General features: G+C 44.6%; 2 protein-coding genes across 2 annotated transcripts in view; both read left to right on the forward strand.

Annotated features, from left to right (window-relative positions):
* LOC124006807 (zinc finger MIZ domain-containing protein 2-like) overlaps positions 1-14964 on the forward strand; it is a 40907-nt gene extending 25943 nt beyond the window's left edge. The window contains exons 9-21 of the mRNA XM_046316974.1: positions 476-562; positions 999-1173; positions 2610-2751; positions 2935-3013; positions 4671-4823; positions 5098-5203; positions 5334-5491; positions 5819-5886; positions 5992-6060; positions 6307-6545; positions 6622-6737; positions 12100-12339; positions 13163-14964. Coding sequence (XP_046172930.1) covers positions 476-562; positions 999-1173; positions 2610-2751; positions 2935-3013; positions 4671-4823; positions 5098-5203; positions 5334-5491; positions 5819-5886; positions 5992-6060; positions 6307-6545; positions 6622-6737; positions 12100-12339; positions 13163-13270 — 1740 coding nt within the window. The 3' untranslated portion in view covers positions 13271-14964. The remainder of the gene's footprint in view (positions 1-475; positions 563-998; positions 1174-2609; positions 2752-2934; positions 3014-4670; positions 4824-5097; positions 5204-5333; positions 5492-5818; positions 5887-5991; positions 6061-6306; positions 6546-6621; positions 6738-12099; positions 12340-13162) is intronic.
* Positions 14965-16110: 1146 nt separating this feature from the next.
* Positions 16111-23232, forward strand: LOC124007110 (peptidyl-prolyl cis-trans isomerase A-like). The gene is made up of 5 exons (XM_046317423.1): positions 16111-16279; positions 18853-18883; positions 19944-20032; positions 20437-20609; positions 22544-23232. The coding sequence occupies exons 1-5, from the start codon at positions 16211-16213 to the stop codon at positions 22674-22676; spliced, it is 495 nt and encodes a 164-aa protein (XP_046173379.1). The 5' UTR covers positions 16111-16210; the 3' UTR covers positions 22677-23232.
* The last annotated feature ends 2606 nt before the right edge of the window (positions 23233-25838 follow it).

Genomic DNA, 25838 nt, shown 5'->3' on the forward strand with positions numbered 1-25838 from the left:
AATATAAACTTGTTTTACTCTAATGTCTATAAAAAAAGCAAATGTAAACAAACACTATATATCCTCAAAACTTGGTTAAAACTATCATTTTGATGTCATGGATGGTCAGTCCTTGCATCTATAGCGCTGTCTGTGAATTTGAGTGGTTATATTTCTCCAGCCCTCAGCTTTTAACAAAAAATGCTTTATTGTTTCGTACTGCTGATTGCAGCGTTAAGCTATGAATGTGTATTTCAAAGGATTATAAGCTTTTTAACACACTGCCAGTATGAACCCGGCTCCAAAGAGACTTCTCCCTGACATGTTTGTAGTGTAGATCTAGCATCAAATCTAACCAGGGCCTGTATTCACAAAGCGTCTCAGAATAGGAGTGCTGATCTAGGATCAGTTTAGCCTGGTAATGTGTGTGTGTGTGTGTGTGTGTGTGTGTGTGTGTGTGTGTGTGTGTGTGTGTGTGTGTGTGTGTTCTCAGCAGGAGCAGCAGTATAATGGGCAGCAGGGTAACATACCACCAGGAGCATCAGGAGGCTACAATGCCTTCACACAGGCTGCTGTCAATGCGGTAAGCCAACCTGGTGTGTGTGTGTGTGCGTGCCTTGGCAGTGTGGAGGAGATTTTGCTTTTTGTTTCCATGACATTGTCCAGGCGTCTGTATGACCTTTGTGATTTTGGGGGTCCTTTGCAAATGTATTGTAATTTGTGGACCCAAATGGCCACACGGGGTTTTTGTGTCCGCAAATTACGGATTGATACAAATGTTGACATCCGTTGACTTATAATGGACGGAGATGATTGTCCGTCAAACAAACTATGTCTGCCCTCATGCCGAATGTAACATGTCCGAAAATGGTTAACTGGAGAACTTTTGATAGACAAAAACCGACAATTGATTAATTCATGTACAATTTCATGTGTCCGTACGTCTTTGTGGCCCAGACCTTATATAGGATGATGTTTTTCTATGTTTCAAATTCTCTCTCCCTCCCTCCCTCTTTCAGCAGGGTAGCCGGGTGATGCCGGGGTACCCCAGTTCTCCTCTGGGTGGTAACCCCACCCCTCCCATGACTCCGGGCAGCATGCCCCCCTACCTCTCCCCCGGTGGGCCAGGACCAGACACTAAGCCCCCCTACCTCCCCCAAGGCCCCGACGTCAACTCCCTTCAGCCCCCCACTGGTGAGACCCACTTACTTCAACCCTCCTTTATGAAAGGCTCTATTCAACCTGTATCGCTGAAGCGTTACAGGTCGTCAAGCCCAACATCAACTTCCTGAAGCGGTACAGGTCGTCAAGCCCAACATCAACTTCCTGAAGCGGTACAGGTCGTCAAGCCCAACATCAACTTCCTGAAGCGTTACAGGACGTCAAGCCCAACATCAACTTCCTGAAGCGGTACAGGTCATCAAGCCCAACATCAACTCCCTGAAGCGGTACAGGTCGTCAAGCCCAACATCAACTCCCTGAAGCGGTACAGGTCGTCAAGCCCAACATCAACTCCCTGAAGCGGTACAGGTCGTCAAGCCCAACATCAACTTCCTGAAGCGGTACAGGTCGTCAAGCCCAACATCAACTTCCTGAAGCGGTACAGGTCGTCAAGCCCAACATCAACTCCCTGAAGCGGTACAGGTCGTCAAGCCCAACATCAACTCCCTGAAGCGGTACAGGTCGTCACGCCCAACATCAACTTCCTGAAGCGGTACAGGTCGTCAAGCCCAACATCAACTTCCTGAAGCGGTACAGGTCGTCAAGGCCAACATCAACTTCCTGAAGCGGTACAGGTCGTCAAGCCCAACATCAACTCCCTGAAGCGGTACAGGTCGTCAAGCCCAACATCAACTTCCTGAAGCGGTACAGGTCGTCAAGCCCAACATCAACTTCCTGAAGCGGTACAGGTCGTCAAGCCCAACATCAACTTCCTGAAGCGGTACAGGTCGTCAAGCCCAACATCAACTTCCTGAAGCGGTACAGGTCGTCAAGCCCAACATCAACTTCCTGAAGCGGTACAGGTCGTCAAGCCCAACATCAACTTCCTGAAGCGGTACAGGTCGTCAAGCCCAACATCAACTTCCTGAAGCGGTACAGGTCGTCAAGCCCAACATCAACTTCCTGAAGCGGTACAGGTCGCGCTGGAGAAATGTAAACGTCACCCCCCCCCCCCCACTTGAGATGACATATGCAGCGTTTACCGTGAATGCAGTATCCCCTGACGAGGGAACATTTCAATTTCAATGGCGCTGTAACGCTGAACTTCCGCGATACGAACTGAAGAGAAATGTATATAGGGACCGGAGTCAGACCGGAGTCGTGTTCATTAGACGGCAAATGGAAGAAAAAAGGACTGAAACGGGACTTGTCCAATAAGAAATCATTGTGTTGTTGCATTCCCTAATGTAGAGGACCCTGGGCGACTGGGAAGGGAAGGGACATTGTGTTGTTGCATTCCCTAATGTAGAGGACCCTGGGCGACTGGGAAGGGACATTGTGTTGTTGCATTCCCTAATGTAGAGGACCCTGGGCGACTGGGAAGGGACATTTTGTTGTTGCATTCCCTAATGTAGAGGACCCTGGGCCGAATGCGTACTTTAAATACTCTCATCTCCCCTCCCCTCCAGGTAACCCTAGCGACGACCTGCGTCTGACCTTCCCGGTGCGCGACGGCGTGGTGCTTGAGCCGTTCCGATTGGAGCATAACCTGGCGGTCAGCAACCATGCCTTCCAGCTGCGAGACTCCGTCTACAAGACCCTCATGATGAGGTCCGAGCCCACCGACTCAGCCAATCAAAGCAGCAGTTACTGTGACGTGATCCAGTGTTTTAATACCATAGTTTGGACGTTATTCCATATTTATTAATCGCCGATTCTGGTGTCTGTGTGTTTCTGTGTGTGTTTTCATGTGTCTGCCTGTGTGGATCTGTTGACTGCATGTGTGCCCTCTAGGCCTGACCTGGAGCTGCAGTTTAAGTGTTATCACCATGAGGACAGACAGATGAACACTAACTGGCCCGCCTCCGTACAGGTACAATCACACTTACAGGTACCCACTCACACACACACACACACACACACACACACACACACACACACACACACACACACACACACACACACACACACACACACACACACACACACACACACACACACACACACAACACAATATTACAGAACTTTCCCAAGATGTGGGTTTAGATGTATTTTTTGGGGGGGGACATACAACCGGATCTTTGTGCATTTACACACCCCCCTATCACAATGGGTTAGGCTGGGTTTACACTCCCCCAAGTGCTCTCACTGCTCTCTTGCGTAAAGTCACAAATTCCACCATGCACTGACATCTCTGTGTGGAGTCCTCTATACAGGTGGTGAAGTCATGAAGCCTTTAAAACTACTGGAGAGCCAGCCTTATATCTGGGTTAGCAAGGTGATGACTATGAACGTGATTGGCTAGCCAGTTGAGTACTTCATTGGCTAGCCAGTTGAGTACTTCATTGGCTAGCCAGTTGAGTACTTCATTGGCTAGCCAGTTGAGCACTTCATTGGCTAGCCAGTTGAGCACTTCATTGGCTAGCCAGTTGAGCACTTCATTGGCTAGCCAGTTGAGCACTTCATTGGCTAGCCAGTTGAGCACTTCATTGGCTAGCCAGTTGAGCACTTCATTGGCTAGCCAGTTGAGCACTTCATTGGCTAGCCAGTTGAGCACTTCATTGGCTAGCCAGTTGAGCACTTCATTGGCTAGCCAGTTGAGCACTTCATTGGCTAGCCAGTTGAGCACTTCATTGGCTAGCCAGTTGAGCACTTCATTGGCTAGCCAGTTGAGCACTTCATTGGCTAGCCAGTTGAGCACTTCATTGGCTAGCCAGTTGAGCACTTCATTGGCTAGCCAGTTGAGCACTTCATTGGCTAGCCAGTTGAGCACTTCATTGGCTAGCCAGTTGAGCACTTCATTGGCTAGCCAGTTGAGCACTTCATTGGCTAGCCAGTTGAGCACTTCATTGGCTAGCCAGTTGAGCACTTCATTGGCTAGCCAGTTGAGCACTTCATTGGCTAGCCAGTTGAGCACTCTATTGGCTAGACAGGGTTGCGTTCAGGAGGGTGCAACATGCTGAACGATTTAGGTTGAAAACAAATGTATTTATATAGCCCTTACATCAGCTGATATATCAAAGTGCTGTACAGAGGATCAATCCCATCAATAGAACTGAGGGCGGCAGGGTAGCCTAGTGGTTAGAGCGTTGGACTAGTAACTGGAAGGTTGCAAGTTCAAATCCCCGAGCTGACAAGGTACAAATCTGTCGTTCTGCACCTGAACAGGCAGTGTTCCTAGGCCGTCATTGAAAATAAGAGTTTGTTCTTAACTGACTTGCCTAGTTAAATAAAGATAAAATATAATAAACTCTACATCTCCATTCTGCATGTCTTTTCTACACAACGTATTTCTATCTGAACATTCCACAATATTGCACCCTATGCTAAAGGTGGCCCAGGGCCTGTATTCACAAAGCGCCTCGAGTAGAAGTGCTGATCTAGGATTAATTGTGCCTTTTGAATCATAACAAATAAGATTATATGGACGGGGACGGGAGGCTGATCCTAGGTCAGAACTCCTACTCTGAGCCCAGTGTGACTGTGACTAGCGTGTTAGCCGACCCTCCATTCACCTGTCTGTCATGTAGGTGTCTGGTCCTTGCTTACAGGTGAGTGTGAACGCCACACCGCTCACCATCGAGAGGGGCGACAACAAGACGTCCCACAAGCCCCTCTACCTCAAGCAGGTGTGTCAGCCGGGACGCAACACCATCCAAATCACTGTCACCGCCTGCTGCTGCGTAAGTAAAACCATACAGGCAAAAATGCTTGATGAAGTCCTTGTCTGGTTGCGTGCTGGTTGTATAATGATGTTTTGTTAAGTCTTCATCTGGTTCTGGTCTTTGATAGCAACCAAAATATCACCTCTTTCCCATATCTTTATCTTGTCCTGAAAAGGACATATTTACTAGTTTGTAATCCAATTTCTCTCTCTCTCTCTCTCTCTCTCTCTCTCTCTCTCTCTCTCTCTCTCTCTCTCTCTCTCTCTCTCTCTCTCTCTCTCACCCTCTCTAGTCCCACCTGTTTGTGTTGCAGCTGGTCCACAGGCCGTCAGTACGCTCGGTTCTTCAGGGATTAATGAAGAAGAGACTACTGCCTGCAGAGCACTGTGTCACTAAGAGTGAGTGGAACACACACGTCTGACTGGCTGGTTGGTTCTCAGACTTCTTCTCACTGCAATTCTCACCTGTTCTCTTCCCTGCTCTCTTGTCTACTCCTCTCCCTCTCTCTCTTTCTCTCCCGCTCCTCAGTTAAGAGGAACTTCAGTAGCGGGACCATCCCCGGGACCCCAGGGCTGAACGGAGAGGACGGTGTGGAACAGACGGCAATCAAAGTCTCCCTGAAATGTCCAATCACCTTCAGGCGCATCCAGCTGCCTGCACGCGGACACGACTGTAGACACATACAGGTGAGAGGCACAAATACACACGTGCATATCATCACTCTTAACATACAGGTGAGAGACACACGCACAAATACACACGTGCATATCATCACTCTTAACATACAGGTGAGAGACACACGCACAAATACACACGTGCATATCATCACTCTTAACATACAGGTGAGAGACACACGCACAAATACACACGTGCATATCATCACTCTTAACATACAGGTGAGAGACACACGCACAAATACACACGTGCATATCATCACTCTTAACCTATTGTGAGAGACAAACGTGCGCACACACACACTAAACCTCTTTCTGTGTCTCTCTCTCTCTCGGCAGTGTTTTGACTTGGAGTCGTACCTGCAGTTGAACTGTGAGAGAGGGACCTGGCGATGCCCTGTGTGCAAGTATGTTAACGCAACAATTTCCACATCTTTTAGCCTTATATTTCCCGTAGACAAAGACCTGTTGTTGTTTTAGTCATCCGGGCCATGTGTATCTCTCCCCCACAGTAAGACGGCGCTACTGGAGGGCCTAGAAGTGGACCAGTACATGCTGGGCATTCTAATATACATACAGAAGTAAGAGTCTGTCTGCAAATCCGCTACTACATGGGTATTTAAATCTGAGCCTGGAGGTCCGGAGCTCGCTGGTTTTCTGTTCTACCTGATAATGAATTGAACCCACCTGGTGTCGAGGGGAAGAATGAAAATCAACTGATTTTTGCCTGCCCTACTATGTTCATATTTAGTTTTTCTTTAGCTTAACCATAATTAGGTCTACAGTTTGTCTTATCTTGCTCTTCCTTGTCTAACCTCTTCCCTCAGTTCGGACTATGAGGAGATCACCATTGACCCAGTGTGTGGCTGGAGGCCGGTGCCCGTCAAACCAGATATCCACATAAAGGAGGAAGCAGACGGACCGGTGTTGAAACGCTGCCGGACGGTCAGCCCCAGTCACATGATGATGCCCAGCGTCATGGAGATGATCGCTGCCCTGGGACCAGCCTCGCCCTACCAGGGTCAACCACCAGGGGGCAGGAACACACCTGACTACAGCAGCCAAGGTAGGGAGGAGACAGACAGATGCACGTGCGCACACATGCACACAAAAGTGTCCTTATATTTGTGTTGTTCATCCAGCAGGCACAGGATACTCCAGCCAGTCAGGCTTCTCTGACTTCCCCAACACCCCTGGAACTCCCACCCTGAGAGACTTCACCTCCCCCGGGCCCCCTAACATCTACCAACAGGACCAGGTAACACACCCACAGATAGGCACACACTAATGCACAGACGCACAGGAAAACACTAATGCACAGACGCACAGGAAAACACTCACAGCGATAAACAGGCAGTAGTGCTGAGCTGAGCGATTAGTGCTTTTTGAGGTCGGTTCAATTATTTAAAAAAGTGCACTTTTTAAAAATGTTTGTTGATTGAATGCTGTTACAACACAGAATAAAACAATTAATACAAGTCCCATGATGGTAGTGATTATTACTATTACTGCTTATTAACCATCATTTATTCACATTACTTTAATAATATATTTCAGTTACATTTGAGCTTAAATGATCGTGTATTTTCAGGTAGAGATGCATCCCGAATCAACTGATCTCTATCTGCTGTATATTTTCTCTCTTTTACGTAGCAGGCGTAAAAGAAACAGACGGGACAAGTAGGCGGACAATGGATTATGGTCATTATACACTGAACAAAAATATAAACGCAACATGCAACAATTTCAAAGATTTTACTGTAAATATGAATTTGTTATTAACTGACGTGCTTAATAAAATAAATTACACACGTGCACCTTGTGCTGGGGACAATAAATCAGTCAATTTAAATAAATGCATTAGGCCCTAATTTACGTCTTTTTATTTTTATTTTAGTAGGCGTGGATAAGAAAACCAGTCAGTATCTGGTGTGACCACCATTTGCCTCATGCAGCATCTCCTTCGCATAGAATTGATCAGGCTTTTGATTGTTGCCTGTGGAATGTTGTCCCACTCGTCTTCAATGGCTGTGCGAAGTTGCTGGATATTGTCGGGAACTGGAACACGTTGTCGTACACATTTATCAGGCCATGGAAGAACTGCGACATTTTCGTCTTCCAGGAATTGTGTACAGATCCTTGCGACATGGGGCCGTGCATTATCATGCTGAAACATGAGGTAATGGCGGTGGATGAATGGCACTACAATGGTCCTCAGGATCTCGTCACGGTATCTCTTGGCATTCAAATTGCCATCGATAAAATGCAATTGTGTTCGTTGTCCGTAGCTTATGCCTGCCCATACCCGAATCCCACCTCCACCATGGGGCACTCTGTTCACAACGTTGAAACCCTGGCCTGGCGTGGTTACACGTGGTCTGAGGTTGTGAGTCCGGTTGGACGTACTGTCTAATCCTCTAAAACGACGGAGGCGGCTTATGGTAGAGAAATGAGAAACTCTGGTGGACCTTGCCAATTTGAGCACTTCCTTAACTTGAGACATCTGTGGCATTGTGTTGTGACAAAGCGTAATATTTTAGTGGCCTTTTACTGTCCACAGCACAAGGTGCACCTGTGTATTTTGTTATTTAACTGTTTTATTTAACTAGCTAAGTCAGTTAAGAACAAATTCTTATTAAAATATAAATGTATTGAATTAAAAAAATAGGACAAAACACACATCACGACAAGAGACAATGCTACATAAAGAGAGACCTAAGACAACAACATAGTATGGCAGCAAACATGACAACACAACAACACAATGGTAGCACAAAACAGGGTACAAACATTATTGGGCACAAAGGGCAAGAAGGTAGAGACAACGATAGGTCATGCAAAGCAGCGGTCAGGAAGAGTGTCTGTGATTGAGTCTGAATGATCATGCTGTTTAATCAGCTTCTTGATGTGCCACACATCAAATCTAATATATTTATATAGCCCTTCATACATCAAATGATATCTCAAAGTGCTATTCAGAAACCCAGCCTAAAACCCCAAACAGCAAGCAATGCAGGTGGAGATTATAACAGAACATGGCCAAGATGTTCAAATGTTCATAAATGACCAGCATGGTCAAATAATAATAATCACAGTAGTTGTCGAGGGTGCAGCAAGTCAGCACCTCAGGAGTAAATGTCAGTTGACTTTTCATAGCCGATCATTAAGAGTATCTCTACCACTCCTGCTGTCTCTAGAGAGTCTAAAACAGGAGGTCTGGAACAGGTAGTACGTCCGGTGAACAGGTCAGGATTCCATAGCCGCAGGCAGAACAGTTGAAACTGGAGCAGCAGCACGGCCAGGTGGACTGGGGACAGCAAGGAGTCATCATGTGAGGCATGGTCCTAGGGCTCAGGTCCTCCGAGAGAAGAGAATTCGAGAGAGCACACTTAAATTCACACAGGACACCGGATAAGCCAGGAGAAGTACTCCAGATATAACAAACTGACCCTAGCCCCCCGACACAAACTACTGCAGCATAAATACTGGAGGCTGAGACAGGAGGGGTCAGGAGACACTGTGGCCCCATCTGATGATAGCCCCGGACGGGGACAAACAGGAAAGATATAACCCCACCCACTTTGCCAAAGCACAGCCCCCACACCACTAGAGGGATATCTTCAACCACCAACGTACCATCCTGAGACAAGGACGAGTATAGCCCACAAAGATCTCCGCTACGGCACAACCCAAGGGAGTGGCACCAACCCAGACAGGAAGATCACATCAGTGACTCAACCCACTCAAGTGACGCACCCCTCCTAGGGACGGCATTAAAGAGCACCAGTAAGCCAGTGACTCAGCCCCTGTAATGGGGTTAGAGGCAGAGAATCCCAGTGGAAAGAGGGGAACCGGACAGTCAAAGACAGCAAGGGCGGTTCGTTGCTCCAGAGCCTTTCCGTTCACCTTCCCACTCCTGGGCCAGACTACACTCAATCATATGACCCACTGAAGAGATGAGTCTTGAGTAAAGACTTAAAGGTTGAGACAGAGTTTGCGTCTCTTACATGGGTAGGCAGACCGTTCCATAAAAATGGAGCTCTATAGGAGAAAGCCCTGCCTCCAGCTGTTTGCTTAGAAATTCTAGGGACAATTAGGAGGCCTGCGTCTTGTGACCGTAGCGTACGTGTAGGTATGTACGGCAGGACTAAATCAGAGAGATGGGTAAGAGCAAGCCCATGTAGTGCTTTGTAGGTTAGCAGTAAAACCTTGAAATCAGCCCTTGCCTTAACAGGAAGCCAGTGTAGGGAGGCTAGCACTGGAGTAATATGATAAAATGTTTTGGTTCTAGTCAGGATTCTAGCAGCCGTATTTAGCACTAACTGAAGGTTATTTAGTGTTTTATCCGGGTAGCCGGAAAGTAGAACATTGCAGTAGTCTAACCTAGAAGTAACAAAAGCATGGATTCATTTTTCTGCATCAATTTTGGACAGAAAGTTTCTGATTTTTGCAATGTTACGTAGATGGAAAAAAGCTGTCCTTGAAAGTCTTGATATGTTAGTCAAAAGAGAGATCAGGGTCCAGAGTAACGCTGAGGTCCTTCAGTTTCATTTGAGACGACTGTACAACCATCAAGATTAATTGTCAGATTCAACAGAAGATCTTTTTGTTTCTTGGGACCAAGAACTAAGATATCTGTTTTGTCCCAGTTTAAAAGTAGAAAGTTTGCAGCCATCCACTTCCTTATGTCTGAAACACAGGCTTCTAGTGAGGGCAATTTTGGTGGATGTCAGGTGGATGGATTATTTTGGCAAAGTAGAAATGTTCACTAACAAGGATGTGCAGAATTAGAGAAATTCGCACTTATGGAACATTTCTGGTGTCTTTGTTTTTAAATATTTTAAAATATTTAAATAATTTTATTTCAGCTCATGAAACATGGAACCAAGACTTTACATGTTGCATTATTATTTTTGTTCGGTGTAGTTAATTATTGCGCTAAACTATGTAGAATAAAACCCCTTATTACATTGCAAAGTTGTGGCTTGATCTGATTTATGACTAGAGAAACTGCAGTTTTAGCTCACATAAAAAAATCTACATGGAATTCAAATAATTGGACAGACATTGGTCAATTAGTTGTTCAAAAAACAAGAAATAACTGAAACACATACAGTGACTCGGTTCAGGGGTCAATTCCATTTCTAGTCAGAGAAAGGGAGGGAATGAGCACACATACAGGGCCAAAGTACTCACCTGATGTTGTTACATCAGGCTTCTCTTGTCTCTATAAAGAGACCTAATCACAGACTCCAAGTAGGTCACTTAAAAAAATTAAAGTTTAATGGTGAACATGTGCAAATGGACTCTGGAGTACTCGGAAAGCATTGGCTACATTTTCATCCTCGATCAAGCACTTGAAATCTTTTTATTTATTTTGGAATTAGTTACATTTCAAATGCAAATTAAGTTATCAAATAAAATTATCTGTACTGAAATAAGTAAAACATACACATTTGTTCTTGTGTTGGGACTGTGAATCAAACCACAATATTTTGGGTACCTCAGCTTCATTTGACTTCTTTACCTGGTATTTTAAATCCTGTGCATAAGAAACCCTAGTGATACATTCACTTAACCGAAGCATATAATTATACAGACGAATGAAATAATATATTTGCATGGATACTGGCACATAACCTAAATAGAATTGTTCCCTTATCAGATGCACACTTGTTAGGGCTTAGGAATCCTCTATACTTTATATTTGCATAGTACACTTTTTTAAAAATATGACCATATTGGGCATCTTGAAGTGCCTAACAGTCAATGAGTAAAAGTGGCACTTTACATTGGGTAGACACACGCTAGTATAGTAATGTAGTTACTCCTAGGAATGTGTCCCATATCAGATTACCGTCTCGTGCTTCCAATTACTCACATTGTTTATGTCCCAAATGGCACCCTATTCCCAAAAGTACACTACTTTTAACCAGAGGTCTATGGCCCTGGTCAAAAGTAGTGCACTGTATAGGGAAAAGGGTGCCATTTGGGATCCAACCATTACGGTGTCAAGGACAGTCAGAGACATTTTGTCTTAATTTGGTTCCAGTGGCACAGTTGTTTAAAGCAAAGATTGTGTGTCTGTCTTCACCATAAGTGACTTTGTGATAAAAGCATCAGCTGATTGACCATGTTATTTACATGAGTTTTTCCTGAAGCCACTTACTGTGTTGTTTTTAAGTGATGTATTCATCTATGTTAGTTGTGTAAGAGTGACCGTCATGCCCTTGCTCTTATATGCACAGTAAAGAGCCTTTTGACTGGGCCTGGAGGAGACAGCATTTACACTCATCCCACACACCCTCTTACACACACAGGCGCTCAGTTGTACAAGAAAGCTTTTTAGAGGAACACAAAATGTCCACCATTCCCTCTCTTCACTTCTCTCTCTCTCACACACACACACACACACACACACACATTGGAGTCGAACAGGATTGCACTTTGTTGCACCATTTTGAACGCGTTCACAACTGTTCAGCGGTGAACGTAACCTCCATGTAACGTCATACAATGTGAAACTCGATATCGTCTCTTTTTCTTCCCTTTATCCCCCCCTTCCTATCACTCTCTTGGTCGCTCTCCTGTCTCTCTCTACCTCTTTCTCTCACCATCAGATGTCCCATTCTGGCCGTATGGACCCTTCCCATAATGCCCTGCAGCAACAACAGCAGCAGCACCAGCAGGGTGTCCACGGTAACCAGAGTCTCGGAAGCAGCGTTGGCGGACAGATGCAGCAGCAGCGGAACTCCAATACCCAGAATGCCCGGCTACAGGCGGAGGGCTCGTTCGGCCAGGGGGGTCCAGGAGGAACGGGGGTAGCGGGAGGAGGAGAGGGAGCGGATCACGCCTTGGATGTAAGTCACCACCTCAGCCCTGTCTAGACACACCCATACGGAAATGCGGTCCGGTACTGATATGTTCTTGACCATGGTAGCTAATACAGATATGACACAACCACCTTTTTTCCTTGTGATATTCGGGCAACAGCCGCGATAGCAAACAGTCACTTTTTTTTTTGCCAATTTACAAAAACAGTTTGAAGATTCAGCACCAGTGACGAAGTGGTGATAATTCATGCAGGTGTGAGTTAAGAGTGTACATATGATGCATGCGATACCATTATGACTTTTAGCCATGGGCTCTGTTCCAATATCCACTCTGGCAATATCACTTAGACTGAAGTCCTATATTGGGCATGCTGCGCATGCTTCCTAAGTGATATTTCTAGTGTGGATATTGGACTGTGGCCCTTTGCCCATGTGGGTGGTCTTATACTAACCCCCACCCTCCCTCTTTTACTGGGGACGGGGCGAACCGGGTGCAGGGGAGGAACTTCCACAGATCAATCTACTACGACAACCGTAAGACAACCGTTAGGCAACCCCAAAGAGCCAGCTAGCTGCTCGTTCAGCGATAATGTGGACTGAGTGATATTGGGCATGTGGAACTGAAGCTATCTGAAGCTACCTTCACTCTTGGAAAGAGCTTGTTTTTTGCCACATCCATGTGCCACAAACAAACCTTCCTCTCTTGTTCTCCCTCTCTACCCCTTTCTCTCTGCTTTTCTAAAATGAATTCATTTCAATTCTAGAGGCTTTATTGGCATGAAAAGCGAAGGAACATGTCAAAGCAAAAAATGACAACAATAACACTTTCTCTCCCTCTTCTCTTTTCCAGCTTCTCCCTGAGCTGACCAATCCAGATGAGCTGTTGTCCTACCTAGGTCCTCCAGATCTACCTAGCAACAACAACGATGACCTGCTCTCTCTGTTCGAGAACAACTGAAGACTCCCTTCTCGTTAAGGGACAGCTTCATCCTTCTAGAGGGGGGAAGAGCAGAGCAGAGGAGGGGGGGGGGGCAAAAAGAAGAGAGCGGGTACAGACCGAGGGATCCATGTTTGTATACTCTCTGTGGACCAACAGGCTTTCCAAGGGAAGGTGTAGGTAGTGAGAGAGACATGACTGTTTCTGTCTGGGAACTCTGTCAAGACTATAGTGTTTTTTTTAGACTTCATGTAAAGCGTCCCATTGCACTCTGGATCCATCAAGTACGTTTTAAAAAAAAATTCTGAGAAAGAGAATGACTGTCTGACACATGGGACTGCCTGCACAGGCCAGCCACTATAATTGTAATTCAATGTTCTCAAAAAATCACAAGTCGAAGGGATTGAACTTTTTAAAGGATATTTTTAGAAACGAGAGAAAAATAAAGTGTAATGTTGACTTTCCATTGTGTATTTCTGATTGTGGATCTCTGTTGACATGACTTGTCATAAAGAAAGTACGAGGTGGTGTTCATCCTAAAGGGGAGTTATGAATGCTGACATCAGGATATGCAGCCTCACACCTGGGCAGGTATATACAGTACTCGGATTACTGTATCTATACTTAATTACTCTGATCTAGACTTGTAGAGCAAGAGATACAGAGAGAGGTGTTATTTTTGTACTGGGTAGGGCACAAAGAGAAGGAAAGGGGGGGTGGGAGGAGAAGAGGGTTAGTCGGATGAGTCCGAAGACAGATGGGGCAACTCACCTCCATTCACACCCTGTCTCTGGCAATCCTCCCTTCTCTCTTTCTCTCCCTCCTTCAAGATAACTATACTGCTGAGACATTTAAACATGTACAATTGTACACACATACACTTTCAAGAAGGGATCCCCCAGTAAAGTCCTGTTCGTTTGATGGAGAGGGGGAGAAGTTGTTTCCCTTATGTCAGGGAGTGAATGTGTATTCTCTCTCTTCTTCCTCTCCAGCCCATCTCTTTCCAGCCCCGTAACACACATTTGAAACAATACCACGGTCTAAATGACCTTTCTGCTTTCCTCTCTCTTGGTCTTTATCTACCTGTCCCCACTCCTTTCCGAGGTTGTCATTGGTTTGTAAAGTGTTTGTATGATAGGCCTTACTGTTCATGGCACCAGAAGTTGGATGTGCAATGTTTTTTTGTTTTTAAAAAATCTGTACGATATAAATTGTTTTATAATCATGACCATATTGTTATTAGGGTAATTCCAGAGGTGGTGAAGCTGTGCACATCTGTCCTATATTTGTTTAAACTAGCAGAGGTCATGAGTTCAGAAATATGTCAAAATCATGATGTCAGTCGACTTACGGGGGCCTGCATTCACAAAATGTCTCATGGTCCTGATCTAGGATCAGTTTCCCTTTTCAGACCATAATTAATACAATTATATGGGGGGGGGGGTTATTGGTCCTAGATCAGCCCTCCTATTCTGAGATGCTTTGTGAATACAGGCCCTGGTTACTATACGAGACTGTACAAGGGATTTCAGAGACAACACCAGCATCTGCTAGGTAACAATTGTTCATGTTTTATTGTCTAGATGATGATGCTTGAGGCCCATGTCAGTGAATACAATTAATACACTGTTAAATCGTCCTATTAACTGCACACCAGTTTTTCTAAAAATGTGAAATATTTCCATTGTTTTATAAGTAAAAAATGTCACTTCTGATCATTTTTCCCTAGTTCTTTACTGAATTTGGTCCCCCTAGGTAGCAGGTGCAGGCTACAGGAAATAACACCCTTACTTATCCCATGTGCAAGCAGAACCAGAGAGCAGAAACCAGGTTTTGTCTAGATAGGATGCAGCAATGACACTTCGTAGCAGGTTATGAGAATTTATGTTGCAGGTTAGGAAAATTATGTTAGGAAACAGTTTGGGGTTTGCTAAAATGTACTCTGACGCGACTCAAACCTGTTACTTTGACATTAGCAGCATCCCTTTTTTATATATTACAACACAACACAGGACATCGCTACAAAAAAATATATATTTTATTATGAAGCATAAAATAAATGAAGCAACAAAAAAAAATACACATGAATTACCAGCGACATCCGTTTCACAAAAGTAAACAAAACGCTTCTAGCCAATATAACGGCCATGGCTAGAAAGGATCCTGCTTTTGTCATAATTTAATTTCTACTGCAGGTTTAGAATGTAAGCGGCAGGTTAAGGTTAGCTAAAATGCAAATAAACTAAACTTGAGCGTAAATTTGATCAACTGCATCCCATCTAGATATTACCAACACGCTACCACCGCAACATTTTAGGCGTGCCCCCCACCCCCCCCCCCACACACGGTAGTTTACCCAGACACACATACAACACTTGCTAATCCGGCATACATACAAAATAGCATTGTATTTTATTAAACCTGCAATAATTCGTGATCATGCCGCATACATTCCACGAGCGCTTTTGTCCAGTGGTGAAAGACAAAACACTTGCCGGTTCGTATACATTGCGCCATACAATGCCATTAGTACCTCGGTTTTATATTTGAGCCACAGTGGCGATTTTATTCCACGGGAGACGCCCTGCACAATCCAGCCAGCGACAAGGACACGCCTAGACTTTTCCTGGCAGGACATTGGACAGTATGTGTTATCGTCATTTGTATGCACCATAATGAGCCAATCACGAGTACGTCCCCAAACCTCGCTGATCAAACCGGCGTGCAGGGAAGGGACCATTATTCTAATTTATTCCCCCCCGAGACATCTAATTGGTTTAAACTCATGTCACTCAGTGGTCCCAGTCTTCTAATTGGTTTGCATTGGCTCCTGAGGCTTCCCTGGGGTTGGCATATATATTTTGTGTACACAGCAGTGTTTCTGTTCCGAGTCAGCTGCGGCACAGTCCAGTAAACTGTTCTTGTGTATTTTCACGAAATTAAAAACCTTTCATCCCAATCATGCCTAACCCCAGAGTTTTCTTCGACATCACTATCGGCGATTCCGCCGCCGGCAGGATTGAAATTGAGGTAAGGAGTAGAACAACTCGTCTTGTTTGGGAGTAAAGGTGCTTTTTAACTTTAAAATGATTGCTTTAATTTTCGTTTAGGGTCTGCTTTTAACTAGCCGCCCGGTAGTTGCATGCAACCGGGAGGCTGTCAGACTCGGGTCCACGTGCTTTCATCTTTGACATGTTGATTAACTATCTAATGTTTGCTTGCTATTGTATTTCGTTTCATTGAAAACTCCCAATTTTGCTCCAACCTCCGTTGATCTGCAAAAAAATTCCACACTGATTGTGTTTTTTTGTTGCTGCTGTTTTTACTTTTATTGTTTTCTTATCGGTTTCTAAATCGTGACTTAAAACGGTCTTGTCCAAAGTTTGGTGATTACTGAGATCTTGGAACTCCAAAATGCACGCTGTCAATTACGTTGTTTATATTAACATGGCTCGATAACGTTAGTTTCTGTTTCACTGACGTTTTCCGGACATGCCATTTTTAACCAGTCGCCATTTTCAGCATATTTTTTTTTTCTCATCGCGCCAGATGCCATTTTGAGAAAGAAGGGATGTGGGGTTGGAAGGCCGGGAACCAATGCACCTCAAAAGCACATTGCACCAAATCAAAGTTTTGGCTTCGATCAATGACTTGATTAATCTGGTAATTCACCCATCTCCATTAGCATTCTAAGGTACCAGGGGGAATCTGGACCATGGTCCCTCTGCAAAACAAATGTACTGCGGTGTTACGTTACGCTAACTATTTATTTTTATGAAATATGCTGTAAAGGTCATTTTCAGCTGTCTGGCATGTCTCTCTATGCGGTAAAACCTTGCTGCTGTTAGCTAATGCAATCATGTTTTCCATTCAAACAGCATGTGGCACTAGAGAGCCAGGATGCCCGTTCCCTCCTAAATAATGATATTGTGACTGGTATTAATCTCAAATTTTGTTGACTAGGTGCTGTGGCGCACGAAAATCATTTCATGCCAGAGCGAAATCCAGGCTGATAAAACGCTAATCTGTCTTTCCCTTAATATTAAACATTACACAGTAGCTTCCAAATAGCAAAATGGACTTTAGTACTTGGTGATTGTAGCATTTCCTTTTGATTCCTTTTTGACAATTTGATCTTCAAGCCTTTTGTCATCACGTGGGAGCACGTGGCCGTGCAGATGATTCCATTGTTAATGACCCATAGGCCATGATGCCAGGAGCTCTGGTGCTGCTTGCTAAACTAAACATTGTAGCCTATCCAGCCTAGTGTAGTACAGAGGTTGGGCAAAAATCACAGATCCAGGAGAAGTCTATGCTCCCTAAATCTTTACCTTCCACATTAAGGCATGTGAGAAACTGACCTCAGACCAGCCTCTACAGCGTTGGCCCGATGACCACAGTGGTGACTTCCTGAAGTTGTTCCTCATCTAAGGAGTGGAAACGTACTGGGGTGTGTCGGGCTGGAGGAGGGAAGTGGGAATGGGGTGTGTCGGGCTGGAGGAGGGAAGTGGGAATGGGGTGTGTCGGGCTGGAGGAGGGAAGTTGGGAATGGGGTGTGTCGGGCTGGAGGAGAATGGGGTGTGTCGGGCTGGAGGGAGGGAAGTGGGAATGGGGTGTGTCGGGCTGGAGGAGGGAAGTGGGAATGGGGTGTGTCGGGCTGGAGGAGAATGGGGTGTGTTGGGCTGGAATGGGGACGGGAAATGCATGTTGTAAAGGGCTTTTATGTCAACATTCACGTTGCTCAGGTGGTTGAAACTTGGCTGGAATAGAATATAGCCCAATTGATCTAACATAATCCCATCCCTCCTAATGCATTTAAAAGTATTGTGTGAACTGATCCTTAATCAGTGCCTTAAGGGAAGAGTGCCATAATAAATAGGTGGTAGCCTGTATGCCCTGCCATCGGTGTTTCATACCTCTGGTAGCCTGAGAAAGATAAAATAGAATGCAATAATCTAATATTTGTGGGAACACATCAAGGTCTGTGCTATGGTGACACCTGTAGAGCTGAAATAATTGGTTTAAACTTGCCAGTTTACCAGAAAAGTAAGCAATTCAGTCATGAGAAAGTCGGGACAATCCTCGTCCTGCATATAACTATTTTTATAGATGGATTTTGCAAGCAGGAGGCATTTCGAATTAAATGTAGAGTTTATAGTTAGTTACGTGATCATTTATTGGAAGAACACTTTCATTTGTCAGAATTGTTGGTCAAAAGATCCATCCCTGTTGGACAGAAATTGTTGCTCTTTAGAATTTCTCTATCTGCTGATTCCATTACACAAGTCACAATTTGATGTTGCGTTTGTCTAATTAACCTTAGTCAATGGCAACCTGCCTACTCGTCTCGTGCTTCTCACATGGGAGTTGTTCTAGATTGGAACAGAACAAGTCTAGATACAACACCTAGAACTGAAGAGGGTTAGACTCGGGTCTGCTTTTTTTTAGTCCTGTGGTCAATACTTTAGCGGTAGTCTTTTATTACCCTGATTTATAATCATGTTGTTCATTAGTGACAACTTGAGCTCTACCTCCATTGATCTGCATGCTGGTTCACCTTCATTGATTGAGTATACTAATGGAAAGCCCTCCTCATCTTTCAGCTTTTTGCTGATGTGGTCCCCAAGACTGCAGGTAAGACAGCTTCAATGATTGACAATTCCTGAATAATTAAATGTATTATATATATAATAAGCACATTAATATAATTATAATTAACAAGCACACACTCTACAAGTGATTATCTCACGATAAGTCTTCCAAGCCTTGTGGTTGGAATGACGCCTAATGGCAACAACTGATGCTGTCCAACCTTCCCCACACTCCTCACCCCTTCAATGCCACCTTATCTGTGAGCCCTGGTCCCCAAAGACCAGCAGCGTGCATTTAGATCCATCTACTCTACATGACAAAAACACATCGCTGCATGATCAGATATCATATACAATGCCACAGCTGATGCAAGGCTGCTTCCTGTTTGTAATTAAGTAGCATTGGGTGGCCCTGGTCTACCTGGTCAGTCTTGATAGATATAAGTGATCAGGCACAGAACCACTATTTTGACTTCATGCAGCCTTTAAAGGGATACTTTGCCAAAATCCCAATGAGGCCCTTAAAGTACTTCCCCAGAGTCTGCTGAACTTGTGGATACCAGTTTTGTCTCTGTCCAGTATGAAGGAAGTTGGTGGTATCGGCATGCAAGCATTTATACCTATAGACTTCCAGTCATTGTGCTAATGCTAGTCATAGTGGACACAGCATTTATACCTATAGACTTCCAGTCATTGTGCTAATGCTAGTCATGGTGGACACAGAGCATTTATACCTATAGACTTCCAGTCATTGTGCTAATGCTAGTCATGGTGGACACAGAGCATTTATACCTATAGACTTCCAGTCATTGTGCTAATTTCATGGTGGACACAGAGCATTTATACATATAGACTTCCAGTCATTGTGCTAATGCTAGTCATGGTGGACACAGAGCATTTATACCTATAGACTTCCAGTCATTGTGCTAATGCTAGTCATAGTGGACACTGAGATATAAAAGATATCCAATTTCATCTGACTCTGGGGAAGTTGCTAAAGGGCCTCAATGGCAACATTTGGAAATATCGCTTTAAGCAGCTATGCACACATCGCTTATCATAACAAGGTACCTGTGTCGTGTCGTGTCGTTCCCCCCCTCCAGAAAACTTCCGTGTCCTGTGCACCGGGGACAAGGGGTTCGGCTACAAGGGCTCCGGCTTCCATCGCATCATCCCCGGTTTCATGTGCCAGGTGAGTTGGGGGTTTGGCAGCAGAATCTGGGTCACTGTTTCCAGACTAAACTCAGAGTGCTTCTGCTCCTCAATCTGCACTGATGTCCATAGTGTCTCAGACAAGGAGTGCTGATTTAGGATCAGTTGTTGCCTTTTAGAGAATAATGAATTACTGGGCCCCTACCAGCCATATTATTCGTTGCGTGAATAATTTACACGCAAGTGATGTTTTTCTCTCAATGGTCTTCTGAGCCTTGTGGTTGTGATTGACACTGCCTAATGGTGACAACACTGAAGCAGTCCCCAACATGCCTCAAAGTTGGGGGTTCTTGTCAAATACCAGAGCCTTGTCAGTGGCCTTGTTAGAGAAAGGGGAAGGCTATACGAAATCAATGATGTCCCTTGTGCTTTGCCTTCCCCAAGGGTGGTGACTTCACCAACCACAATGGAACCGGGGGCAAGTCAATCTACGGCAACAAGTTTGCCGACGAGAACTTTACCCTGAAGCACACGGGCATGGGCTGTCTGTCCATGGCCAACGCTGGCCCCAACACCAATGGATCCCAGTTCTTCATCTGTACTGCTAACACCGACTGGTGAGGGGCGAACACACACACACACATACACACACATACACACATACACACATACACACATACACACATACACACATACACACACACACACATACACACACACATACACACATACACACACATACACACATACACACACATACACACACATACACACATACACACACATACACACATACACACACACACACACACATACACACATACACACATACACACACACATACACACATACATACACACATACACACACGAAGTTGACACTAATTGGCGAGACTGGTTCATTTGAAATCTAGTGAATAATTGACATGCATACTCTGCAAGTGATGTTTATCTGGTCTTCCTAACCTTGTGGTTGTGCCGACACTGCCGAATGGTAACACAACTGATGCTGTCCACCTTTCCCAACATGCCTCACACCCTTCAACGGTTTCTCTCTGATACATGCGCACACCATCTGCGGAAACTAAGACTCATCCTCACTAGTGATGTGGCCAAAAACTGTCAAGTAGTGCCCTTCAGGGCAGTGCACCAATGGTCTGTGACTATGTTCTTACCAATGGTGGGTCTGGTACAGTAATTGTGTAGCTGATCATGGCTGAAGACTGAAAATAAAATATAAAATAACGATCTACTTTAAGTAGATATACTCTGAACAAAAATATAAATGCAACATGTAAAATGTTGGTCTCATGAGCTGAAATAATCTCTCAGAAGTTCAATATGCACAAAGCTTCTCTCCAATTTCATTAAAATGACATCCCTGTTAGTGAGCATTTCTCCTTTGCAGGATAATCGATCCACATGACGGGTTTGGCATATCAAGAAGCGGATTTAAACAGTATGGTCGTTACACAGGTGCACCTTGTGCTGGGGACAAAAGCCACTATAAAATGTAAAGTTTTGTTAACACAATGCCACAGATCTCCAGTTGAGGGAGCGTGTAATTGGCATGCTAACTGCAGTGATGTCCTCGAGCTGTTGCCAGATAATTTAATGTTAATTTATATACTATAAGCTGCTTCAGTGTGGTTTTTACGTCTTACAACTGCAGACCACTTGTATGGTGTTGCGGGCTTGCAGTTTGTCAACGCTGTGCCCCATAGTGGCGGTGGGCTTATGTTATGGGCAGGCAAAAGCTACGGACAATGAGCACAATTGCCATCGATAAAGATGGTGACGAGACCCATTGTTGTGGATTTCATCTGCCGCAGTCACCTCATGTTGCAAGGATCTGTACGCAATCCCTGGAAGCTGGAAATGTCCCTGTTAATACATGGCCTGCCTACTCACCAGACATGTCACCCATTGTGCATGTTTGGGAGGCTCTTGGTCGACGTGTTCCAGTTCCCACCCAACATGCAGCAACTTCGCACAGCCGTTGAAGAGGAGTAGGACAACATTCCACAGGCGACGATCACCAGCCTGATCAACTCCATGCGAAGATGTGTCGTGCTGTATGAGGCAAATGGTCACACCAGAGGCTGACTGCTTTTCTGATCCTCACCACTTTTTAATTATTCAATCTATCTGTCCAACAGATGCATCTGTATTCCCAGTCATGTGAAACGGATTAATTTAGGCCCTAATCTATCAATTTCAATTGAATGATTTCCTTATGAACTGTAACGCAGTAATATCTTTGAAATTGTTGCATGCTGCTTTTTAAAATGTGTTTTGTTCAGTATACTTTACCCAATGGCCCCGCTGCAGTGCCGACTGCTAATGCCAGAAGGACCGGAGAAAGTGTACTTTGAAAGGTTATAGCGACGCCTGTCATTAGACTAACAAATAATCCTTACCCATAAGTCTGTGATTGTCACAACCTGTGACTACAAACATATTTTTGTGTTCCTGGTTGTCCTAAGCCTCAGGATGACTGTCTGTCAGGAACTACTCCTTAGAGGCACTGATCTTGCTCTCTCCCTCTGTAGGCTGAACGGCAAGCACGTTGTGTTCGGCAAGGTCGTGGAGGGGCTCAGCATCGTCGCTAACATGGAGAAGAAGGGTTCAAGCAGTGGCAAATGCTCCGCCAAGGTCGTCATCGCTGACTGTGGAGAGCTCTGAGCACCCTCGCTCGTTCTGCTTTCATCCCTCCTTCCCACCCTGCCTCCTTTCACCCAGCTTTTCATCCCTCCCTCCACACAGCTCTAAGCATCAATCCCTCCCTTAAGCTCTCCCCTCCCCCGTAATCAGAAACATTCCCTTTAAGTGAGGTTTTTGTCCCTTGGTCCCTCCCTCCACACAGCACTAAGCATTAACCTCTCCCCTCCCCTGTAATCAGAAACATTCCCTTTAAGTGAGGGTTTTGTCCCTTGGTCCCTCCCTCCACACAGCACTAAGCATTAACCTCTCCCCTCCCCCGTAATCAGAAACATTCCCTTTAAGTGAGGGTTTTGTCCCTTGGTCCCTCCCTCCACACAGCTCTAAGCATTAACCTCTCCCCTCCCCCGTAATCAGAAACATTCCCTTTAAGTGAGGTTGTTTAACCATTCCTCTCCCTGACCCAACGGGTTGTCCTGTCTTGAACTAGTTTCATTTGGCTTTTTGTCATTTATTTTTTGAATTGTTCCATCAGGACCACATTGGTTTAGCAAATTCTGAATAAAGTGGCAAAAGATTCCTTAACTGTGTGTCATTGAGTGAGAGTGGATCAAATGTGTATGTTTAATATAATAATATAATATATAATAATAATATATGCCATTGTTTCTTAAGTGTCTTTTTTTTTAGTCCTTTCTCCAGTATAGACCAGTGAGCTGAGGTCACAAACGATGCACACATTTCAATGGGGCAGAACGCTGTGTTGTGACTCTGGATGGTTGGCAACAATTAAGGTGCCATGTGGGGAATTTTAGGTGGCTAGTTATATCTTCTTGATGCCAGGTTTTGGTTGGGGTACATTCACGTTGACAGGGTAGCAGTGGTGTGGGTCGAGAGCTTCAAGTTCCTGTGTCCAAATCATTAATGACTCAGTGGTCCACATGCAGACAGTCGTGAACAATGTGCAACAGTGCTTCTTCCCACTCAGAATGTTAAAGGTTTGGCACGGGGCCCTCAAATCCTCGGTTCTACAGCTGCACCATTGAGTGCTTCCTGACTGACTGCCTCACTGCTTGGTTTGTCAACTTCACCACCAATCGCTTGGTGCTAAAGAGGGTGGTGAGGACAGCCTAGTATATCACTTGGGATGGGCTCCCTGCCATCCAGGACCTTTATCAGGCGGTGTGAATGGAAGGCCTGGACTTGGTCTCCAGCCACCCAAGCCGTAGACTGTTTTTCATATGGCGAACGCTCCCGGAGCATGTCTGACACTAACAGGCCCCTGAACAGCTGCTATCCCTAACCCATAAGACTGCTAAATAGATAACAAAATGGCTTCAGGCTATATTCCTTGACCTTGTCTTTTTGCACTGACTATGCACACACACGCACTTGTGCATACATACTCATGCTGACTACACACACTCAGATACCATCATAGTAGCTGTTGCTACTCTTTATCATATACCCTGATGCCTAGTCACCATACCCCTATACATAACTACCACACCAGTATCTCTCCACATTGTAAAGATGGTATTGGCACTGACCCTGTATATATTTTTGGGGGGTTAGTACTACTGATTGATTACTGCATTGTTGGGGAAGAGCAAGGAAGTAATTTCACTGCATGTGAACTTAAACAACCCGTCTATGGCACTGCATACAAATGGTCACTGCCGGGGCAGTGGGTTTTGTTCTGGAGAAGTTATTCAACAACCCAAATGAGGTCTCTACAAAAGCATGTTACTGCTTCCCTGGTTGGCGTATATCACACAGCTGGCGTGAACCCAACTTCTCCCAAATGTTTGTAAATGGTTCCACCAAATAGAAAATGTATGAATGATTTGACCCTCCCAGTAACCAAGAGGTTTGTCTCTAACCATAAATTCAAGAGGTTTATCTGATGGTACGTTGGCTGACTATGGTAACCTCTTATTTTGGGTGATCAGATGTTAAAGATTTCACTTCTCAGTAACTTGATGCACAGCAGGACTGCAATAAAAATGACCTCTTACTACCTCATGGTCTAAACATGTTTAGGTGACCTGCGTCTACTGGATTGGGCCACAGCAATTAAAATCACAGCAATTAGAATCACAGCAATGCTAAACAAATAGCTGCAGTAAGTTTTAGAGTGGGTGGTAAGATTATTTTCTAAAATGAAACTCATTTGTATTGGGGACAAACCGTTTAAACTAAATCTTGTAATGTGGAACTTGAGCAAGTTGAGTCTAAACTGCTTGGTATAACCCTGTATTGTAAATGGTCATGGTCAACATATTGCTGCAATGGTAGCTATGATAGAGATTTGTCATGATTTGAAATAAATGATGCCTTTAGTATTAAAAATAGGAGGAAGATTGTTCAAACAACGCTTCTCCCTGTATTGGATCTTGGTGATGTTTACATGCTGCAACCTTTTTAAACCCCTTGGATGCATTCTACCATTCAGCAATACGTTTTATCACAGGGGACCATTTTAGGACTCGTAGTCTGTAAAATAATGTGGGATGGATCTTTCTGCAAGAAGAGAGCTGCATTCTCTTTATTTACAAAGCAATCTGACAGACTCCCTCCGTATGATAAGAATAATAAGTTACCAAACCCGTTCATAGGAACGGATAACACTCGATCCTTTCAGTCTCCACAGATTTAGGAAAATCTGCGTTTAGTTTCTTTGCTCCTAATTTGTGGAACAATATGTAGAGTTCACTGCAGCTAGGCGTTACTGGTGCCACTCAGGAAGTTGAAATGATTGACTGAGGACCTCTATGTAGTTGAATGTGATTGGCTGAGGACCTTTATGTGGTTGAATGTGATTGGCTGAGGACCTCTATGTAGTTAAATGTGATTGACTGAGGACCTCTATGTGGTTGAATGTGATTGGCTGAGGACCTCTATGTAGTTGAATGTGATTGACTGAGGACCTCTATGTAGTTGAATGTGATTGACTGAGGACCTCTATGTAGTTGAATGTGATTGGCTGAGGACCTCTATGTAGTTGAATGTGATTTGCTGAGGACCTCTATGTAGTTGAATGTGATTGGCTGAGGACCTCTATGTAGTTGAATGTGATTTGCTGAGGACCTCTATGTAGTTGAATGTGATTGACTGAGGACCTCTATGTAGTTGAATGTGATTGACTGAGGACCTCTATGTAGTTGAATGTGATTGACTGAGGAC

Source organism: Oncorhynchus gorbuscha, linkage group LG20 (genome assembly GCF_021184085.1).
Source record: "Oncorhynchus gorbuscha isolate QuinsamMale2020 ecotype Even-year linkage group LG20, OgorEven_v1.0, whole genome shotgun sequence".
Lineage (NCBI taxonomy): Eukaryota > Metazoa > Chordata > Actinopteri > Salmoniformes > Salmonidae > Oncorhynchus > Oncorhynchus gorbuscha.

What these genes read in the sequence shown, in the direction of transcription:
- LOC124007110 (XM_046317423.1), top strand. Translation starts at nt 16,211, where the DNA reads ATGCCTAACCCCAGAGTTTTCTTCGACATCACTATCGGCGATTCCGCC. An exon ending in TGTGGTCCCCAAGACTGCAG is followed by an intron (nt 18,884 to 19,943) that starts GTAAGACAGCTT and finishes CCCCCCCTCCAG; the next exon opens with AAAACTTCCGTGTCCTGTGC. An exon ending in TGTACTGCTAACACCGACTG is followed by an intron (nt 20,610 to 22,543) that starts GTGAGGGGCGAA and finishes CTCCCTCTGTAG; the next exon opens with GCTGAACGGCAAGCACGTTG.